Here is a 19306-nt window from a genome sequence, read left to right as displayed (position 1 = left end):
GCGCGGTGTCATTATTATTCTTATCAAAGTCTATCCGACCAGCATATAAACACTTATTTTTGTCGGTTGCTACCACCCGTATCGAACTCGATTCAACCCTTATTTAGTTAGTTAGTTAGTTAGTTAGTTAGTTAGTTAGTTAGTTAGTTAGTTAGTTAGTTAGTTAGTTAGTTAGTTAGTTAGTTAGTTAGTTATTGATAGTGCAATCCCGGTATCGGGATTGTAGTAAGGTTGGAAAAAGCATTAAGCAGCTTCACAAAACTGGCAAAATGTACACAAAAGAAATAAGGGTGTAGGTTGAAGCTCTGCAGCCAGCATCAGGAATACAACATTTTAACAAGATATTAAACAGTAAAAATAAAATACACAATAGAACAGTAAAGTGATGAAATGCAGTAACACACACTAGGTAATATGTTGTGCGAATAACGTCAGGGACGGTTGCAACACTCGTGACGCCTGCGGCAGAAAGGATGTTCCACATCCACCGCTAAGGTTTGTGAGTGGTGGCGCTGGCTAACATTCCCAGGGTTAGTTCTAGTAGTAAAACATAAATACCCCAGAAAGTGGATGGGAAAACGGCTGCCTGGTAGCTCAATGGTAAGAGCATCGTACGCGTTATGCGAAGACGTGCGATCGTTCCCCAACTGCGGCCAGTTGTTTTTAACGCGATAGCGTTAAGGGCCCCATGTCGCAGAAGATCCGGTGTCGGCGTCGGCATTGGCGCCCGCGGCCGAGAAAATCATCCCCAACCACGCAGGCCCTCCAAATATATTTAGGTATGCCAGACCGTTCTATTATTAATGCTGATCATACCTTGTGTTGCATTCTTGGCAAAGCTATTCCTCGGAAATTTGAGAATGACAATCCAAAAACAAATTTCATGAAACAAAACACCCACAGCCCATGCCCTTTATGTTCAATCTTCTCACACTGAAACATTAAAAGTACGAAACAAAAACGGAAACCTGAAAATTATGCTTGGCGCGGCTGTGCGGTATCTCTGGAATCGGCCCACGCAATAGGCCACTTTTCTACCAGAAAGCTCGCCTTCGTGCATAGCGTTCGCCGCCAGTGTTTCCCGGTAACCTTTACGGTTTCTTAAGCTGCAGTTGTCGGGAAGCGTGAGAAGCAGTCGGGGATCTTTGAATGCTATCGCGTTGCACTCTTAAAAGCGAAGCCTGCTTAAGCGTCCTCCCAATATTTTCATCCATTTTCATTTTTATTAATTCATCATTTCTTTAATTCAATTAGTAAGTACAAGTGATTTCCCCCTATGTTGTCCTTGGTGTCTTTTTTCTTGGCTTCTTCTGATATACCTACATTTCAGTGTTTCAAAACTTCGCTAAAAGATTTCTGCTAACCTCTTCTAATGTTTCCTAATTAAACATTTGTATTTTCAAGTCACCTAACTAATAAGTATCACGTAACTGATTTTTTTGCGTTGTCCACACTGCGCCATTTTCTTTGTATGTTCTTGTCTTTTTTTTCTATGTTTAGAAATTGCATAATTTTTGACACTTCCGTTGTCATTTCTGTTCCACTACATCGAGTTAGAGCATTGTTTCTTAGGTTTTGTTTCTTTACTATCATTTACCCTTATTGTAACTAATATACTGCTACGTCACCCACTGTTACGCTGCCAACAATTGTACAATTCTGTCGTAGTTTCTAACCGACAATCCCGTTTTCAGTATTACTACTTTGGAACCCTCGTCTGTACACCATATTTATGTCTTAATGTTTTGTGTGTGAATAAATTCAAACTTAAACGTCAACTTCAAGAAGCGAGTCTGCCTGCTACCTTATAAAGTGTGAACGCTGTTACAAGGATAACAAAGGGCAGAAGGAGGTAGAACTACCCCTGCGCACACGAGGGTGGGCATAGCATGACTGTAATCAGCCGTGAGGTCGGTTCATTAAAAAAATTGCAGACCTGAGCGCCTGTCTTATGTGTTGGTTACGTTCACGCAACAAAATAATAGACGTCCGAGGAGCTACTGCCGTTTTGCTGAGTGCCGCCCCCCTAACGTACCCCCCCCTCCCCCATCTTCAGTGCTGTTTATCTATCTCTACTGATACGACTCCGAATTAGAATTGTTTACTTCGGTTCATCAGAGGGTCACCGTGTATGCTGCTGCACCGATCGTTCCTCCGTGGACTTCTCTCTTGCCACTGCGTACTAAACGGCGTACGGCTCCACACACGCAAAAAAGAAAAGTGTAAGATGCATGCGCTGCAATCGTAACCATCCAAAACTTTCAGCAAAATAATAATGCGAACAAAGCGATTATTTTATACAATGTACTTCTTGTATTTGCTTCCGAAAAGAAAATGAATATGTTCAAATATACTGCAAGCACCTCATGGATCGAGTCATCATATTTGGACAGTGTCTATTAAGGATGGGTAAAAGCATGCACTTAATACTTCATCAATCAACAAGGATTTAACAACATCCTAAGAGAACCTAGTAACGGCTAAGCATGGCTATTTCTGGAAACACTTTCTTAACAAATAGGACCCACATCCGCAAAAACGTAGTATTTATATTTTCTAACGTCACAGCAACGCACTGTCGCAGCATTCCACGTGCGAAATTCTAGAATGAAGACTTTGCCATTCCATTCATCGGTTCATTTCTTCCTTGTCAAACAAGCGTACATCTACTCGGGGAATAATACTTCAGCAGATGAAACTAACCTCAAAGGATACAAGTTCCGAGTTCAAACTCCCGGTTTTATAATGGTCAATGAACGAACGATGGACGCTTTTTGCTCCATGCAGGTTCAATGGCCAGTGCTGACTTCAGTCCCGAAGGCCGACCACCAGAGAGCAGCACTGCACAGTCGGGCAGCCTAGTTCCCGCTGACCTATGCACCGCCACGGGCTACTTCACTGGAACACCAATCGGTCCCTTGCTCACACATTGCACTGCAACCCAGAGAAGAAAATGTGACATCATCGACCATCTCCCCGCCTTCAATGAGATCCTATTTCACGCCAACTTGCAACTGCGAGAAATGTATGGACGATGGGCTGATCAGCTGTGCATCTCGAGCCTGGAAGACGAACACCTCTTGTGGCCCAAAGCTGACGAAGCACAGCTGCGCCAAGCGAACGCTCTTCTGCGCTGGCTTTTCAAGACTCATTCTTGCCTTCAGCATGTCTGCGTTCTCTCTTACGAAGGGTCTGGTCGCGAGGCGCTCTACGACGGCCTTAAACGCAATGCGTACATCAGGACGCTGAAGATGGAATCCTTGTGCATTGCTGACAGCGAGGACCTCTACGCTCAATTATGCTCCCTCGGGGGACTCGAAGAACTCGAATTTGCGAAATTGTCGTCGAGTAAAGAAAAAAAGAAGTCTGTGTTGTCGACGCTATTGTCGTTCTGCCCTTCCCTGACAGTTCTCAGAATTTCCCAAGTATGTGCAGACGGCGATATCTCCGGCGCGCTGCTTACAGCGCTCAAATCAAACTCGGTGCTGAAAGAGTTATCAGTACACGGATCTGTGATAACTTCCGCAGAGCCAGATGATTTCGCGGAATACCTAATGTACAATACCACGCTGATCACACTGACCATCACGGCGAGCACTGGCAACAGGCGAAAGAGTTTCAGATGGTCGGCCGAAGGCCTTATTCGGAACAAGACCATCCAGAATTTGAACTTCAATTGCATTTTCTTTAGCACTGTCACAGTACCCCTAGCTGCGCGCTTATTTACGGAAAACAAAGTTCTACGCAGCTTCAAGATGGTGTGCTCGACCACACTAGCAGTTGTACGAGGTATTAACTGTGTCTGCTTGCTCGACGCACTCAAAAGCAACGAAGCGCTCGAAAGACTCCTCGTGCCTTTCTCGCTCCTGGATCCGTCGCAGTGGGTGCACTTCTTCTGGACGATGTCCAGGAAAGAGCGGCTGCAGAAGCTAACCGTTGACGTGCACAAAGGTGCTTGTCAGCATTTACGAGGAATGTGCCGTGCGCTCGAAGAAAGCGGGGCAGAGACGAAAGTTTCTCTTCGCACTCACAACGCTACCAGTGATTTGGATTTAATCCAATCAAAGGCGTTCTCAAAGGTCGAATTGCATTGCTCCCCCGAAGACGTGCAATATATTTGCGGCCTGCTGCTGTCATCAAATCACGTGACGTCTGTACGCTTGCACGTCTGCACGGATCACGACGAGCTTTGCTCGGTCGTCGCATCGTACATTCGTGCAGCGCCGCTACTTCGAAAACTCCATCTCTCCTTGTATACTGATGACGATGACGTGGACGATGGCGCAACCAGATCGTGGACGGCAATCACCGAGTCGCTCTCTAGAAGCAGAAACATAATAGAGTTGCGAGTAGACGTGGACTATGACATGGGCGGCAATAGCCTGGACGATCACAAAATACAACAGTTGGCTGACGTCTTTAGGTTGAGCAAGACTATACGAAGAGCGTACTTTGAAGCCGACGACGACACAGTGACCGCGTCCTTCTTTCGGTTCCTCTCGGTTAACATTGGGGACAACTACATTCTCCTCAAGGTCAACACGAACACAGAATGGACGTGTGATGAAAGTACCGGCCAGTGCTTCTTTGCTGTCTGGGACACTGTGCGTCGAAACAGCGACATTCTCACGCGTGCTGCTCAGTTCATGCAAGGACGGCCTCTGGACAGGTCAGTACATTCTCAATTCAATCGCGCATGCATATACAACATTTATTTATTTATTTCAACATACTGCAGCCCCGAAGGACTGTCGCACGAGTGGGGAAATACAATACATCGAAAAACATAACAAAGAGCACTGAACATCAATGATTACTAATATACAATAAAAATTCATCGAGTGGTAAAGATCTGGCGTAACCAGGCAGAGCATTCCACAATTCTATACAAGGGACAAAGAAGCTGCATTTAAACGCATCAGTACGACGGTGAAAAGTGGACATATTCAACTCGTGGAGATGTCTGGTGGTTGTAGGTCTAGCGGGTGCGATGTATTTGCTAAGTAGGGGGAATCGTGGGGAGTTAGAGTATAAAGAAACTTCAAAGATTCAACGTGACGACGAGAAGAGAGACTGGTAAGTTTACGACCAGGAAGATGGTAACTGGGTGAAAAATGCCTGTCAAAGCGACGGTAAATGAAGCGTATAGCTTTCTTCTGGATAGACTCAATTTTCTTGATGTCAGATATTTTGTGTGGGTTCCATACGACACAGCCATACTCCAGTATTGGACGAACCAGCGTTTTGTAAGTGAGGAGTCGTGTGCTAAGTGGGGCTGAACGTAATGTGCGTTGCAAGTAGCCTAACCTTCAAAGCGCACGGTTGCACATGAGTTCGACGTGATGCGACCAAGATAAATCCTGAGTGAATAGAAGACCTAGATATTTATACTGTGAAACATCTCCTGCAGGGTAGCCATTAAACGAATAGGTAAATAGGGAAGGAACGTTTGGTAAATGACAGTTTTCCGGAAATTAATTTGCATCTGCCAAGTCTCACACCATGATTGAAATGATGCAAATGAATCATTAGGGATAACGTGATCATGCCCTTGAAATGCTACAAGACAGACTAGTACTGCGCATCTCCTGACAAGAGTCAAATCGTGGGTAGCAAGTCTAGAGGGAAAGCTCCCCACAGCGCACATGCATGGATACGTCAACCGCACGGGCGTCGTCATGGTATATCGATAAAGTACATACCGTCATTGTAAGCGAAGTGGGAGGAGAAATATCTATGATATTTAACTAAGATGTCTTTTTGGAGTAGTACATTGGTGAAACAATAAATCCGCAAGAATGTAACAACCACACTGCTATATTTAGTATCATATTGAAGATAATATATGAATAAAAAATTTAAATAAGGTGACACATATATAGCAATTTTGCTAATGGATGCCATGCAGGAACTAACAAGAGGAGCTCGCTAGTTTCGAAAAAAATCAGATGTATATTTCAAAAAACAACCCACAGAACCGGACTGGCCAGTATAATCAACAGGATATTATATAAACGAAATATTAACAGCGCGAAAATTACACAGTAAATATACGCTTGGGTGACATGCATTCATGATGACATGCATGTCATCAGGGAACCTCGTGATTTGTGGGAGTAGCTACATTACCAGATTACATGATTAAAAACAAAACTGAATAAGCATTGGGTGATCAACTTGGATCAAGAAGTATTCTTATTAAGCGGGAAAATCTTTTTCCCGCGTTTCAGCCACGTCCAACGAAAGAGCATACCTATTATCACACTCCGTCGCACTCACTCCAACACATACATAATTCACCAGAAGCAATCTCGTCCAGCCGCGGATGCCGGGATTTCACATTTATGAGCATCTATATGGATACTGAGCGATTAAGCTACAGAAAGCTGCATACAGAAGTGTACTTCACGCAGTCCAAAACAATTAGTCCTGTCTCGCAGAGAATTCTTCTGAAAACAACGCTCTATAGCAGAAAAATCCGCCACTTTCATTGAATAATTCATTTTACAACAAATAGTTAGGAGCACCAGGACACAAACTGTCTGTGGGAATTGTATACGCAGACAATCGGATATTTATTTTGTTACACCCAACACTGTTCTGCGCTGTTCACTTCGTTAGCGCAATACATATTGTTAAAAATTGCATGATGGCCCAATCAGGAGTTCCACGAGCAATGGAATTCTCGTGGTCAGCTTGCAACTGGGCATCGCGATTTCTTGCTCAAGTATGTCCTCCTCCTCGTTTAATCCATCTGATCAGGCCGAACTGTGTTATATGCTTTATACTATTTAGAAAAAAATTTCCAGACGTTGAAAAAAAGTTGCAGTTTCACCCGAAAGCCGAAGCATCAATTGCGATAGCAAATTTGTAGGGAGCTATACGGAGTAAGGATAGTAGTTTTATCAGCTGTACAAACTTGGACATGCAGCAGCACCGGCAACACACAGAACTGTTGTCGACCCCGTCGGCGTTTTGCCCGCGTTCGCACAAAATGCGCGCGGCGTTGGTGACTGTTGCCGGAGCCTCTGGGGGCGGCTCGGAGGTTTTCGACGAGATCAGAACGGGACACTCGTCGAGCAGCGTCGGAAGTCTTTACCACCTTCTCGCCTCACAATGTTTTTATAGAAATAGGCATTTTGTGCCGCAGCTAAACGTCGCCTCCCTCCCCCCCCCCCCCCCCCCCCCACGGCCTTTCGCGTGTCTGAAGAAGTCGCGTGTGCTCTACATATATGGTGATTGTAAAGGAGGAAAGAGACGCTTAATTCTGCAGCCCTTAAGGGAGCACGGCGCAGAACGCGCGTTTGTTCTCCGCCGTACGCTCACTCCCCGTGAAAGCGCGCGTCCCTCGCACCCCTTCACTCGCACATACAACGCTCGGCGCGCGGCGACAATTTCATCGCCTTTGACGTCATACGGAACCTCACGGCGACGGCGACGGCAGAAATCTGCTTTGGAGTGTCCATATAATTGCTATCGCAATAAAATACTCGACACAGCCATCCATGTTCCCTGTGCATAACACATTGATTAGCGCTAGTGTCCGATTCATAATTGATTCGCTCACGATTCTTTCCTGCCTTCATTGACAAAAGTATTCTGTAGAATACATTAACATAAAAAGCAATAACTACTCTTTTGGAAAAGCGGTGGACCATTAGAGTTACAGAATGGATACCAAGAGAAGGGAAGCGCAGCCGAGGACGGCAGAAAACCAGGTGGAGTGATGAAGTTAGGCAATTTGCAGGCGCAAGTTGGAATCAGCTAGCGCAAGACAGGGGTAATTGGAGATCGCAGGGAGAGGCCTTCGTCCTGCAGTGGACATAAATATAGGCTGATGACGATGAATCTGGCGTAAGATATCCGCGTAAAATATGTCATCCCTTCCTCAAAACGTACAGTTCTCTCCACTCTTACATGGAACTACTTATAACTGGTAAGAAACGCATTATAACTGCAATATTTATTCGACTGTCTACCGCGGAAAGGTCATTGACATGACACATCACGCAGACATCCACGCAAAAACAAAAAAGGACTTCAAAGTCTTCATCGATTGTCGTAGCTTTAATTGACCCTTACTCCGCCGTGGCATCCGAGATCCGGTGGAGTGCTCTGGCGCGGCACCCGTCTCTAAGGCCATGGTCCACCTAGTAAAGGTCCCGGTTAAACCAATATCGCCTGGTTAAATACGGTTCCGCGTCTGTGGCAAATGATGTGCAGGCATAGAAAGGATGAACAGAGTGGTAGAGTAAAACTTTAGCCTTAACGAAGCCCATCGTGCGTAGTGCACATTTGCCGCATGGTCTCCTTATTACGTTTATAGAAATGGTGCCGAATTGACGAGAAAGCTTGCGGTACAATCGAGCTGCACGTAAAGAACACATTTAGGCAGGGTTCAAATCCTACGCAGGCGCCGCATCTGTGCCTTGGAGAGGGTCCGGCGCCATCCTCCTCTGCTTGAAGAACTCGCTAAACGGCTGTCCCTCAGCGTGGCCGAGGTCTCCACCATGGCTCGACGCGGGATTAGGAGCGTCGAAGGCCTGCACAGCTTCATGCGGCACGTAGGCGTTGTCCGGAGAAGCGTCGTGTGCAACCGCCGCCAAGATGGTCGCCCTCAACTGGACACCATCGGCGAGGACTGCTGGAGCCTGATTCGTCGCTACCTTACACTCGAAGACGTCAGGGTGGCCACTGCGCCCGCGCCTATCAGTCAGCAGCCAAGCAACGAGCCGTAGCCGAACTTGGCTACCTTGTAGAACGTTCTTGCTGACCTTACCGTAAGTTGCTTAATAAAGGTAGTACAACTACTCACAAATCTGCAATCTGTAACGCGGTTCTTGGGTGCCTGCACGACGATCCATTAATCTATAAACGGCACGTATTAACAATGCGAAAGTTCAGTTTTGTCGTGGAAATCGCGTCCGGTAAGTTTTCGTAGCCAACTGTACATTTGCAAAGTGCCGTAAGGTCTGATGAATTCCGGAGATCGTGAGCGTTCCCTGTGCTGGTCTCGTCCCGATGTGTCAGACTTTCGCGAAGCCGGATTGCTCCGTAACCTGAAAACTACACAGGATGTTCATTTTTAAGTTTTACGGAATTTTTAGAAATCGCCTGTGGCAGGTATAGCAAAATTCTTATCATTGAGCTTGGTTATTCGATGAGGCGGACGTTGGTAGCACGAGAAATCGAAACACATTAAACTAATTAACAAAAAATCACTAATTAACTTCTTAGTCTATCGCTTTGCGATACATATTACAATTTACGAATTGTAGCCGGTAAGCTTGTCAGGCTGAAATGAATTTCCAGAATGACACCAGTTTGGAGATATGCGCCATCAAACTCGCCGTAAAAATGCACTGTTGTTCCACTTACTTTTTTTTTTACAAAAATGCTATTTTATGCATGCATTGAAGCACAAAAGTAACTGGAACGCCCGTGTATTTCGTCCGACACTTTGGCAAATAATATCTCGAAACTGGTGTCATCCTGGAAGTTCATTTCAAGTGGATGAGTCTTCTAAATTCACCAGCTACAGTTCGTAAATTGCAATATGTGTCGTAAAGTAATTAACTAAGAAGTTAATTAGTCATTTTTTGTTAAATAGTTGAATATGTGTTTCGGTTTATCGTGCTACTAATGCCCGCCTACTCGAATAATCCAGCTCAACGATAAGAATTACGCTACCTGCCACAGGCCATTTTAAAAAAATTCCGTAATGCTTAATTTTGAACACCCGGTGTGTGGGCGTCCACTTATGTGCAATGGGCATGTTTTCGCGGCTGTAATCCTCTTGTGCGCCGCGACATAATGCTATGGTGATCTTGTCCGCTACGGATGAATCGGATGTATGCGTTGCTTCTGCCAGTATTGTGAAGTTGCGAAAACTCATTCCGTGGCTGTGTTACTACTCGGCCAACATTCAGCATCTCTGCCTGCATGTATCGCCGCTACCCAGCAACATGTCTTAACTCGGCCTAACTGGTCCGCGAAGGCACATTCTTCTGAATAATATCAAAATAAACCCATTTGCGCTCTACACATGCGAGCAAAGTCATCTCCGCGCGAGTGGCAGTCTCTTTTATCGCGACGGTCGCGGGCCTTGTTGGCAATTCCGCTCGTCCATCGAGGTACGCTATGTCGCTAAGCTTAACTCGCTGATCCGCAAGTCTGACTTGCGCACTCCGCAGCTTGCGCACTTCAAAGCTTAGTGCCTCAGAAAAGTGACGTTGGATGCGTACGTGTTTTCCAGTCAACGGCAGTGCTCTGGTGCTTTTGGTGAAGCTGATACAGTGCTTCGCGAAGGCGTATTTGACGTTTCATTCCGATTTGTGGAGTAACAACGGTAATTTCTAATTAAGATCAGGTGCTCGGAATCGCTGCAATGGTGATGCGATAAGCCACGTTAATGATGTGTTTGCAATGTCGCGTATGCGATATTTCGCTGTTCTGTTTACGCCAAACCACTACACTATAGCAGCTTGCCAGTATACTGACAAGCCCCACCTATGCATTAGATCGCAGCAACACGCCAATGACATCCCAAAAAATTGTGCCGCTTATCTGCTTGCTTCGCTGCAAATGACGTCGAAAGACGATAGTCTTCTGCCGCCCCTGATACGTAACACCCTCTCTTCTCCCCCTTCCCACCCCTCACGCTCTTCCCCTCCCATCTCACTCCTCCCATGATGGATGCAATGGAGGTTTTGCTGAATTTAATTCAAATTTCCCGTGGATGGATGGATGGATGGATGGATGAGGCTGAACCCTTTAAATCGGGCGGTGGCATACGCCACCTAGCCATGACTATTAACATAATTTGTACTTTGTGGTGGGTGAAATTTCACCCCTGCCTTAATTTTATCCACCAATCAGATAACCTCTGTTTGGTTATTTCTACCCGCTTAAAGTCTATTTTGCCTTCACTGTCCCTAAACCCCAATGCTTTGAAAAAATCAGCCCCGTTGCGTGTAAGCCCCTTACAGAAAAGTATGAGGTGTTCAGCCGTTTCCTCTTCTTCTCCACACGCACAGCACAACGTGTCTATACCTTGGTACTTGACTCGGTACATCTTAGTCCGCAATACTCCCGTCCTGGCTTCAAACAACAAAGAGCTTCCCCTAGAATTATCGTAGATATTTTCTTTGGCAATTTCTTGCTTGAAAGTTCGGTATGTGCCCAGTGCTGATTTCGTCTGCATCCCTGTTTTCCACAGACCCCTCTCTGTTTCCTTAACCTTTTTCTTAACCGCTGTTTCCTGGTTTGCACCCCTCCTGCAGTCCAAATATTTGATTGACAATTTTCTGGTCAGCTTCCTCCATTTTGTGTCAACATTCCTCATGTACAAATAACTGAAAACTCTCCTTGCCCACTGCTTTTCTGCCATTTCTCTCAATCGCTCCTCAAATTCTATCTTGCTGCTGGCTTCCCTGCCCTCGAATGACGTCCATCCCATGTCACCCTGTACCCCCTGATTTGGTGTATTTCCGTGTGCTCCCAGAGCCAGTCTACCTACCCCTCGCTGCTTAACTTCCAACCTTGCTCGAACCTCTGATCTCATGCACAGGACCGCATTGCCGAAAGTCAAACTAGGGACCATCACCCCTTTCCAAATCCCTCTCACCACTTCGTACCTATTGTAATTCCACAGTGCCTTATTTTTGACGCTTGTGCGACATGACGCCACCTCGCGGCGACAAAAAGAAAGTTGAGAAAAGCGCACATCATTTCAGTATTTTAAGTATTTTCGCCTGCGAACCTATGAAAAACACGATGTGACTTGCATTAAAGGATATAGAAAAGCGCGTCCACGTTTTCGTGCGCGCAGACAACCTTCCCGTCGAGTTTCCAAGCGTCCTGCTCAGTCGCCATCTTGTTTAGACAGGAAAGTAGCCTGCATAGTTCTTGACGTCCTGTTGGGACTGGTCTGTTGGGACCTTTTATTACTGATAGCTTAAAGGCGGCTACAGAGCCGCGGCTTCAGTCGGCTTGTTTTTAACGCATAGCGTCTTCCGACACCATGTTCGAACGCGTTGATTTTTCATTTACTAACGTAAAAACCAGTCCAGTGTGTATTCTTAAATGAACGCCGCCGATCACGGTTACGTATGTACATATGTTTTGCCTCAAATAGGCCTGAGGTTGCCTTTGCGCTGTATAATGTTGACGTGTATGACCCCGTGCCACCAGTGCTAGTAGCTTGGTTGGTTTTGGCCGAGCGGTTGAATCGAATGACAGCCAAACGAAGTTTTTCGCGTTTAGCTAGCCCAAAAAAGACGATCGTCTTTAAAAGAAAAACACTACGTCAAACGCCATTGCCAAGAACGCGGTTTCTACCGGTCACGAAATAGACTGGCTGCAGGCAAGTGTCCTTGCGACCGACAATTGAGATCTTGAATGTAAATGTGCATCCTGACTACTGCGCAGACTCTAAACTACAGTGACGGCAGCTCTCGACACTTGTAAGCGCGACGCTTGCGCCACCTTCCTTCAATCCTTCACAACCTTCTACTCTTTCGCATATGTCTCATTATGAACAGCCGAAACGTCCTTTAAATTTTTTCCCTAATTGTTTTTCTTGTTAGTTCTTGGTGGCAACCCTTATGAGGTTGCCCGTGAACACCGCCCAAGAAAATTATTCGTGCTACAACGTATGCATGATATGCAAAACGCCTAAAATCTTGGTGTACCAACCACATTAAATGGCCGGATATTAACACTTCACTCACGCAAGGAAATTAAATCAGCAATTGCAAAAAACGACTTCCGAAGAATATCCACTCATTGAGCGAAAACGGTAAATCCTTAAAATGTCGTAAGATTTTTTTATTGAAACATCATTGCCGTAGTTACCTGTATTCATGGGCCAATGTGTTTCTTACAAAATATTGCCAGTGGCGCTGCGATGGTTCCGCCACTGTGGGAATGATGGTAGTACATGGATTTGTCTAATCTTCGTGCTTGTGACGTCAGACATGTAGTTGCGTTAGTAATTATTCTCTATGTTGCTATATTTTCAAACATTCGTATTTTTCCACACAGCATGGCAGTAAGTGCCTGTGCACATGCATAGTCATTGGAAATTGTTGCATATGTAAATGAATATTTTGTTGAAAATGGCCAACTTACAAAGTCTCAGAACCGTTTGAATCCAGAAATATTAAGCTCACGCAAATGAAACGATAATTACCCCCATCCCCATGCTTGCTGTACCAGCATACTTACAAACACCGTGGACAGTTGTGCAGAGTAAAGCTCTTGAAGTAAAGCTTTGTGGAAACTCAATACCACTCTCACGTTATATTGCGCTTTGGACTGTTTCCGCTACTGGGTGTTGCAATTAATTAACTTACAGAACCACAGTAGTACCACATCGACATTGTGTGCAATTAGGATTGTGTGTGTGTGTGTGTGTTTTTTTTTTTTTTTGTTATTGTCGCGTGGTAGTGACGGTGAAGAACACAGTATCAAAACTCTGAATGACGAAACTAACTCTTTATTAGGCGAACCTGTGCCCAGAAACACAGGCTACAGAGTCAAAGCACAGCAATAGCGGCGAACACAGTCGGCGTTTGTCGAAAATCTGATCTGCGGGCCAAGCGCGCAGGCTTTTATACATGAGTCATCGAAGGTTCCAGAGTAATCGCTGGTGCCCGCGTGTCTTCCAAAAAAGTACTACACAATTCGCGTGGCGCATAGAATCAGATTACACAAACTTCCGTGACAACTGGCAACGGATAGAACCATCGATAACATTCTGGTAAGTTCCAATCGTGCAGGCGCGTCTTGCGCTGAGCGATTAAGTTGTTAGTGGATGAAATGCGGTCCCCGAGATAAGGATAAATTAAAGCCCCTATATTTATAAATATAGGGGCTTTACGATAAATAAGTACACGTGTCAGTATATTTAATCTACCGTTCTTTAAAACAAAGTATAATAACTCTCGACGGATAAATGGTCGCCATTGCACGACGAAAAAGGCGCGTTTATTCATTTTTATCTCAGCAAAAAAAAAAAAATTCGATACATTCATTTTCATGTTCGAATGTTACAAATGTGTGCAAAATTCAAAAGTTTCTCAGATGTAGTTGAGCACTAGTGACGTCACAGCGCTCTCTTTTACAAAGATGCAGTATGTCGATACACAGCTGCATGATTCCAAAGAAAAATTCGGTAGAAACCATTGACGATGACTCTCAAAGACAGCGTTATAGCGTCGTTGAAATCCGCTGCAATTCTGTTCAGCGGTATATTTTGTTTGGTGAACCACTTACACGTCACGAAGCAATAACGTCGTGATACATCCAGAAAGAGAGTGGCGTGACAAGCAGCCATTCCATCACTTTATCACACCACGTGAGCCACGCTGTCTTCGGGTGTGCCATTTTGGATATCGGTGAATATTCCGCAGTGTTGTCGAATTCGCCATCTTGTATGCTCCGATTGGGCTAGCTACAACCAAGAAACGCAATCAATCGGCCAGCTTCGCTGTGTCTTGAGCTTTGCGAGGCCTAGTGCAAGCTTTCGCCTTTTAAATGTGAATCATTTCTTGGCGAACATTTGACACTTTGACAGCATCTATCTATTTATCCAGCCGTCTACGTCTTGATGCTCTCATGGTAGTATCGTTAACTTAATATTTACCAAAATTGGCATACTATGACCAGAGTGTATGACGGACATAAATGATAGGTCATGACATGAATATCATGTATGTCATGAAACAGCTAGCTAGGTCTTGGTGCTCTCGTAGTCATTTCGTTAACTTGGTAGGCGCCAAAATTGGCTTAGTATGACAACAGTGTATGACGAATAAATGATTGGTCATGACATGGCATGACATGCATGTCATGTAGGTCATAAAACAGCCGCCTAAAGTGACAATGACCCCGCGAAAAAACACACTCAAAAACCACTACAATGGGTGCGGACGTGGGTACTAAGTGAAGGAAATACTAAAGGGTAATGGTAGAAGTCATAGTCATGAGCATGACTCAGCAAAAATGAGAATGACTCAGTGAAAAACGATTAACACTCAGAAACCACTGAAATGGGTTCTGACGTGGGTACTAAGTGAAGGAAACACTAAAGGATGGTGGTAGAAGCCATAGTCATGAGCATGACTCAGCAAAAATGACGATGACTCGGCGAAAAAAGATTAACACTCAAAAACCACTGAAATGAGTTCGGATGCGGAATTAAGTGATGGTAAAGGCTAAAGGTCACTGGTTGAAGTCATAGTCATGGGCATGGCTAAGGCTTTTACCTTAAGGTCTCCTAGGCGTTGCTAAAGGGACTCTTGAGGACTCGTGACGTGAATGTCATGACATGCGTGTCATGTAAGTCATGAAACAGCCGCCTACGTCTTGGTGCTCTCATGGTCGTTTCGTTAACTTGGTAGGCTCCCCGCACACTGCTTCACATAACATCGATTCCCACAGGGCGTGGGATCTGCCGGCTTTTTTGTTTAATGTTGTTATAACGGTTATAACACTTCCAATAACAGTGTGGGTGAGAGTGAAGCAAACGCTGAATTGAAAAGCTAAAAGTAATTTCGACATAAAAAAGTTGTCGCAGTTTCACCTGAAAGGCGAAGCATCAATTGCGATAGCAAATTTGTAGAGAGCTATACGGAGTAATGATATTAGCTTTATCAGCTGTATATACTTGGACATGCAGCAGCACCGGCAACACGCAGAACTGTTGTCGACGCCGTCGGCGTTTTGCCCGCGTTCGCTCAAAATGCGTGCGGCGTTGGTGACTGTTGCCGAAGCCTCTGATATAAATAGGCACTTGGTGCCTACCCTTCCCTCCCCCTCCCCCCCTCCCCCCCTCCCCCACGGCCTCTCGCGCGTTGGAAGAAGGCGCGTTTGCTCTACATATATGGTGATTGTAAAGGAGGAAAGAGACGCCTACTTCTGCAGCCCTTAAGCGAGCACGGCGCAGAACGCGCGTTTGTTCTCCGCCGTGCGTTCACTCCCCGTGAAAGCGCGCGCCCCTCGCGCCCTTTCACTCGCACATACAGCGTTCGGCGCGCGGCGACGATTTCATCTCCATTGACGTCATACGGAACCTCACGGCGACGGCGACGGCAGAAATCTGCTTTTGAGTGTCCATATAATTGCTATCGCAATAAAAAAACGCTTAACCTTGAACTCGGCCGCGCAAGGCTTGAAACAGCGAAGCTGGGCGATCGTAGCCCAGCATTTTCCGGAAGTGCGCGCGTACTTTTCATCTTATTACTCATGATGATGATAATGTCTTTTCGCGCGTCTCTGACTTAACGGCCGTCACTGCGCGTTGCTTAGCGCAGCTTGCAACACCGACACCGTGTTCCAATGCCGACACCGCGTTCCAGCAGACCCGCTCCGTGAATGCGTTTCTCTCGTTCTCATTTTCTTTATCTCTCTCCCGAGCATAGCGCTCAAAACCTCTTCTTCACCTCGCAGAGCATGTGCATGAGCGCGTGCGAACGCGGTAGCTGTGGACGAAGACGACGACGCTCGAACTTAACCATTTGGTTCGCATAAATGCATGTTCTGCACGCGTAGCTGTATAGCCTAGTGGTTACGACGCCCGCCTTGGGCGTGTGGGTTCAAATCCCGCCTCGCCAAGAAAGTTTTTATTTCTTCATTGCTGATGACGATAGTTTTTGATACGAACCACAAATTACGGCTGGCTTAAACAGCTTCGCTGTTCAAAGAAATTAACCGACGATTACGATACTCCCTAATGCGTAATTTGAGCGCAGCTCGATGTGTTTTCATTTCGCGGTATATTGGCTGGCGCAGACAATCTGTGTCGTGCGGCACATTACAAACGGCGAAGTGTGGCGCGACTGCCTCGCTCATCGCGAGGCAGTGCGTGGGTGACGCGTGGTACGTCGCCTTTCACAGCAGCCGCCGCAGACAGCCCTCCGTTCATGCAGCGCTTTGTTTTCATATATATAGTATTCGGTGGACGCGCTCGCCTCATGCCTTATCGTTGCCGTCATCGGTGAACATATGACGCACGCTACTTTGGCGCCATCTCGAAACCATCGTCACCGCAGAGCCTGTTTGCGCGGCCCTACGCTTTCTTCTCACGCTTTCGCCATGCCCTCCTCCTCGCGTTCTCTTCGCCATCGCCTTCTTCCCCCGCTCCGCGTTCGCTCCGTTACGGTGAGGGACGACGCGAGACGCAGGAACGAGCTTCCTGGAGCTTCGCTCTAATAATTTAAGGGGGGCGTAATCGTGTTGCTGCCAGTGGCGCAATCTTGTTGCTACCAAAAATTTACTCCAGCAGCAAAAATACTGCAATATTAGCTGTTTGGTTGAGCACTGCGCCACCAAGTGGCTGCACCGTGCAGACCTTTTACACTTGCGCCTCCACTCATCCAGTAAAACGTCACGTCCACTTGCGTTTACTGGAATACCGGACCCACAAAACTCTCTAGTGGCGCTTGAATAACGCCGTTTTTTCGCGATTTCCGCCACCTTGGCTGATGCAACAAATTTTTAAAAGCACTTTTATGTTTTTCAGTGAAGATATTTCCAAATCAGATAGAAAAGTTATAGAAAATGAAAATATAATTTTTAATAAATCGATTTTTGTCATCGATATTGATTGCCAACTGTATTTCGATGCCAGTAATGGCATCCAAATACAGTTGGCAACTGGAAGCCAGTAAGGCTCATCCAAGAAGACTATGTAAAAAATGGTGAATTCAGCAAAAAGAAAATACTGAAAAATTAGTAGATCAAAAATGTGTAGGTGTGTTATCCACCTAAATGCCCTTGCCTGCTGTAAATCGCAACAAGCTGGAATATCGAGTGAAGTAGGAAGTCCCAAATATGAGCAACATGTTTTTGTTCACAAATCCAGCAAATGCCATGAGGTACTTCCCCTGGACTGGACATGACAAACTTTATTTGGGTCCTGCAGGACGCGCTTAGGGCGTAGCGGGCGTCTCCCACGTAGGGACCGACAGGGAATACCTGGCGGCCGCTTCGTGGGCCTACTGGACGGCCCATTGCTGGTCGGCGAGAAGCGAGCTTCTGAGGGATTTCTCCCACTTGTCCGAAGTAGAGTCGGGGTGAGCGTTTCTACACTCCCAGAGCATGTGTGCTAGTGTCGCCGTGTATCCGCACGAGGGGCACATGTCGCTGGGGTACGCGTCAGGATATATATAGAGAACGTGGAGTTAGGCGGGGTTTGGGTATGTATCTGTTTGTAATAAGCGTAGGGTTAGCGCCTGCGGTCTGTTAAGTTTGGGGTGTGGGGGCGGAAAGATGCGGCGTCCAAGGTAGAAGTGTTTGGTGACTTCATTATACGTAATGGGTGCATCCCGGTTGGTCTCTATCTCGGCGAGGTGGGGTTGCCCTGGGACGGCGCGGTCAGTAAGCGCACGCGCTGCGTCGTGGGCGATCTCGTTGAGGTTTGGCGGAGCACCCGGCACCCGGCCGAGATGGGCGGGGAACCAGATGACGGTGTGGTGCTTGAGGGTACTCTGATCCGCGCTGCGGAGGATGCGTAACGCCTGGTCCGAGACGACGCCGCGTTCGAAGGCTTTGATGGCCGGTCTGAAGTCGCTGTAGATGACATCCCGTTTGCTGTCGAGCACAGCTAGGGCTATGGCTACTTGCTCCGCTACTTCGGGCTCTCGAGTGAGGATCGTGGCGGAGTTGAGGATCCGCTGCGAGGATGAGACCGCGACCGCGGCGAAGGCTCGGTTGCTGCGATAGGCAGCGGCGTCCACGAACGAGACACCTCGACGTTTATTTGCACTGTAAATATATTTGCTGCATTACACTTGCGTGGCCTTAAGCACTGACGCGAATTTTAGAAAAAACACATTTGGTAAAATTGTTGTCGTCGCCCAACGACCTCTTACGATTTTCTCTCCGTTTACTAATAGTATTCTTTAAAAACAAGTAGCAGTTAAAGGGACACTAAAGAGAAACCGGAAGTTGAGCTTAAATGGTAGATTATCCTTTCACGATCACAGTCATACCATTCTTACTACAAATCAGATGTTTAACTAAGCGAGAAAATAGCGAAAAACTGAAGGGTAGGTGCTGACGCCCCTTCGAATTTCCCGCACTACACGTTCGTGACGTCGGAGATTACAAACGCAGGCCGGTCGCGATTGGTCGAGAGCGATTTATCGCTGTTAATAAAACGCAAAATGAAATACACCTTAAACGTACATACACAGCATTTGCCAACTTTTTAAACCGTTTCAAGCGAGGAAGTGCAAGTTTAGCGCGAAATTAAATAAATAAGAAAAAATGGCATGGCGCCACATCCGATCATGATAGTTTT

At 46.2% G+C, this 19306-nt stretch overlaps 1 protein-coding gene across 1 annotated transcript; it reads left to right on the top strand.

Annotated features, from left to right (window-relative positions):
* Positions 1-2792: 2792 nt before the first annotated feature.
* Positions 2793-8738, top strand: LOC125945738 (uncharacterized). The gene is made up of 2 exons (XM_049667999.1): positions 2793-4669; positions 8414-8738. The coding sequence occupies exons 1-2, from the start codon at positions 2793-2795 to the stop codon at positions 8736-8738; spliced, it is 2202 nt and encodes a 733-aa protein (XP_049523956.1).
* Positions 8739-19306: the final 10568 nt, after the last annotated feature.

The sequence above is a fragment of the Dermacentor silvarum genome, chromosome 5, assembly GCF_013339745.2.
Source record: "Dermacentor silvarum isolate Dsil-2018 chromosome 5, BIME_Dsil_1.4, whole genome shotgun sequence".
Lineage (NCBI taxonomy): Eukaryota > Metazoa > Arthropoda > Arachnida > Ixodida > Ixodidae > Dermacentor > Dermacentor silvarum.
Note: the sequence above shows the minus strand (reverse complement) of the source record. Positions and strands in the feature narration are given on the sequence as shown.

Coding starts and splice junctions, on each gene's coding strand:
- LOC125945738 (XM_049667999.1), top strand. CDS start 2,793: ATGGCCAGTGCTGACTTCAGTCCCGAAGGCCGACCACCAGAGAGCAGC. Junction 4,670..8,413: donor CAAGGACGGCCTCTGGACAG/GTCAGTACATTC, acceptor AATCCTACGCAG/GCGCCGCATCTGTGCCTTGG.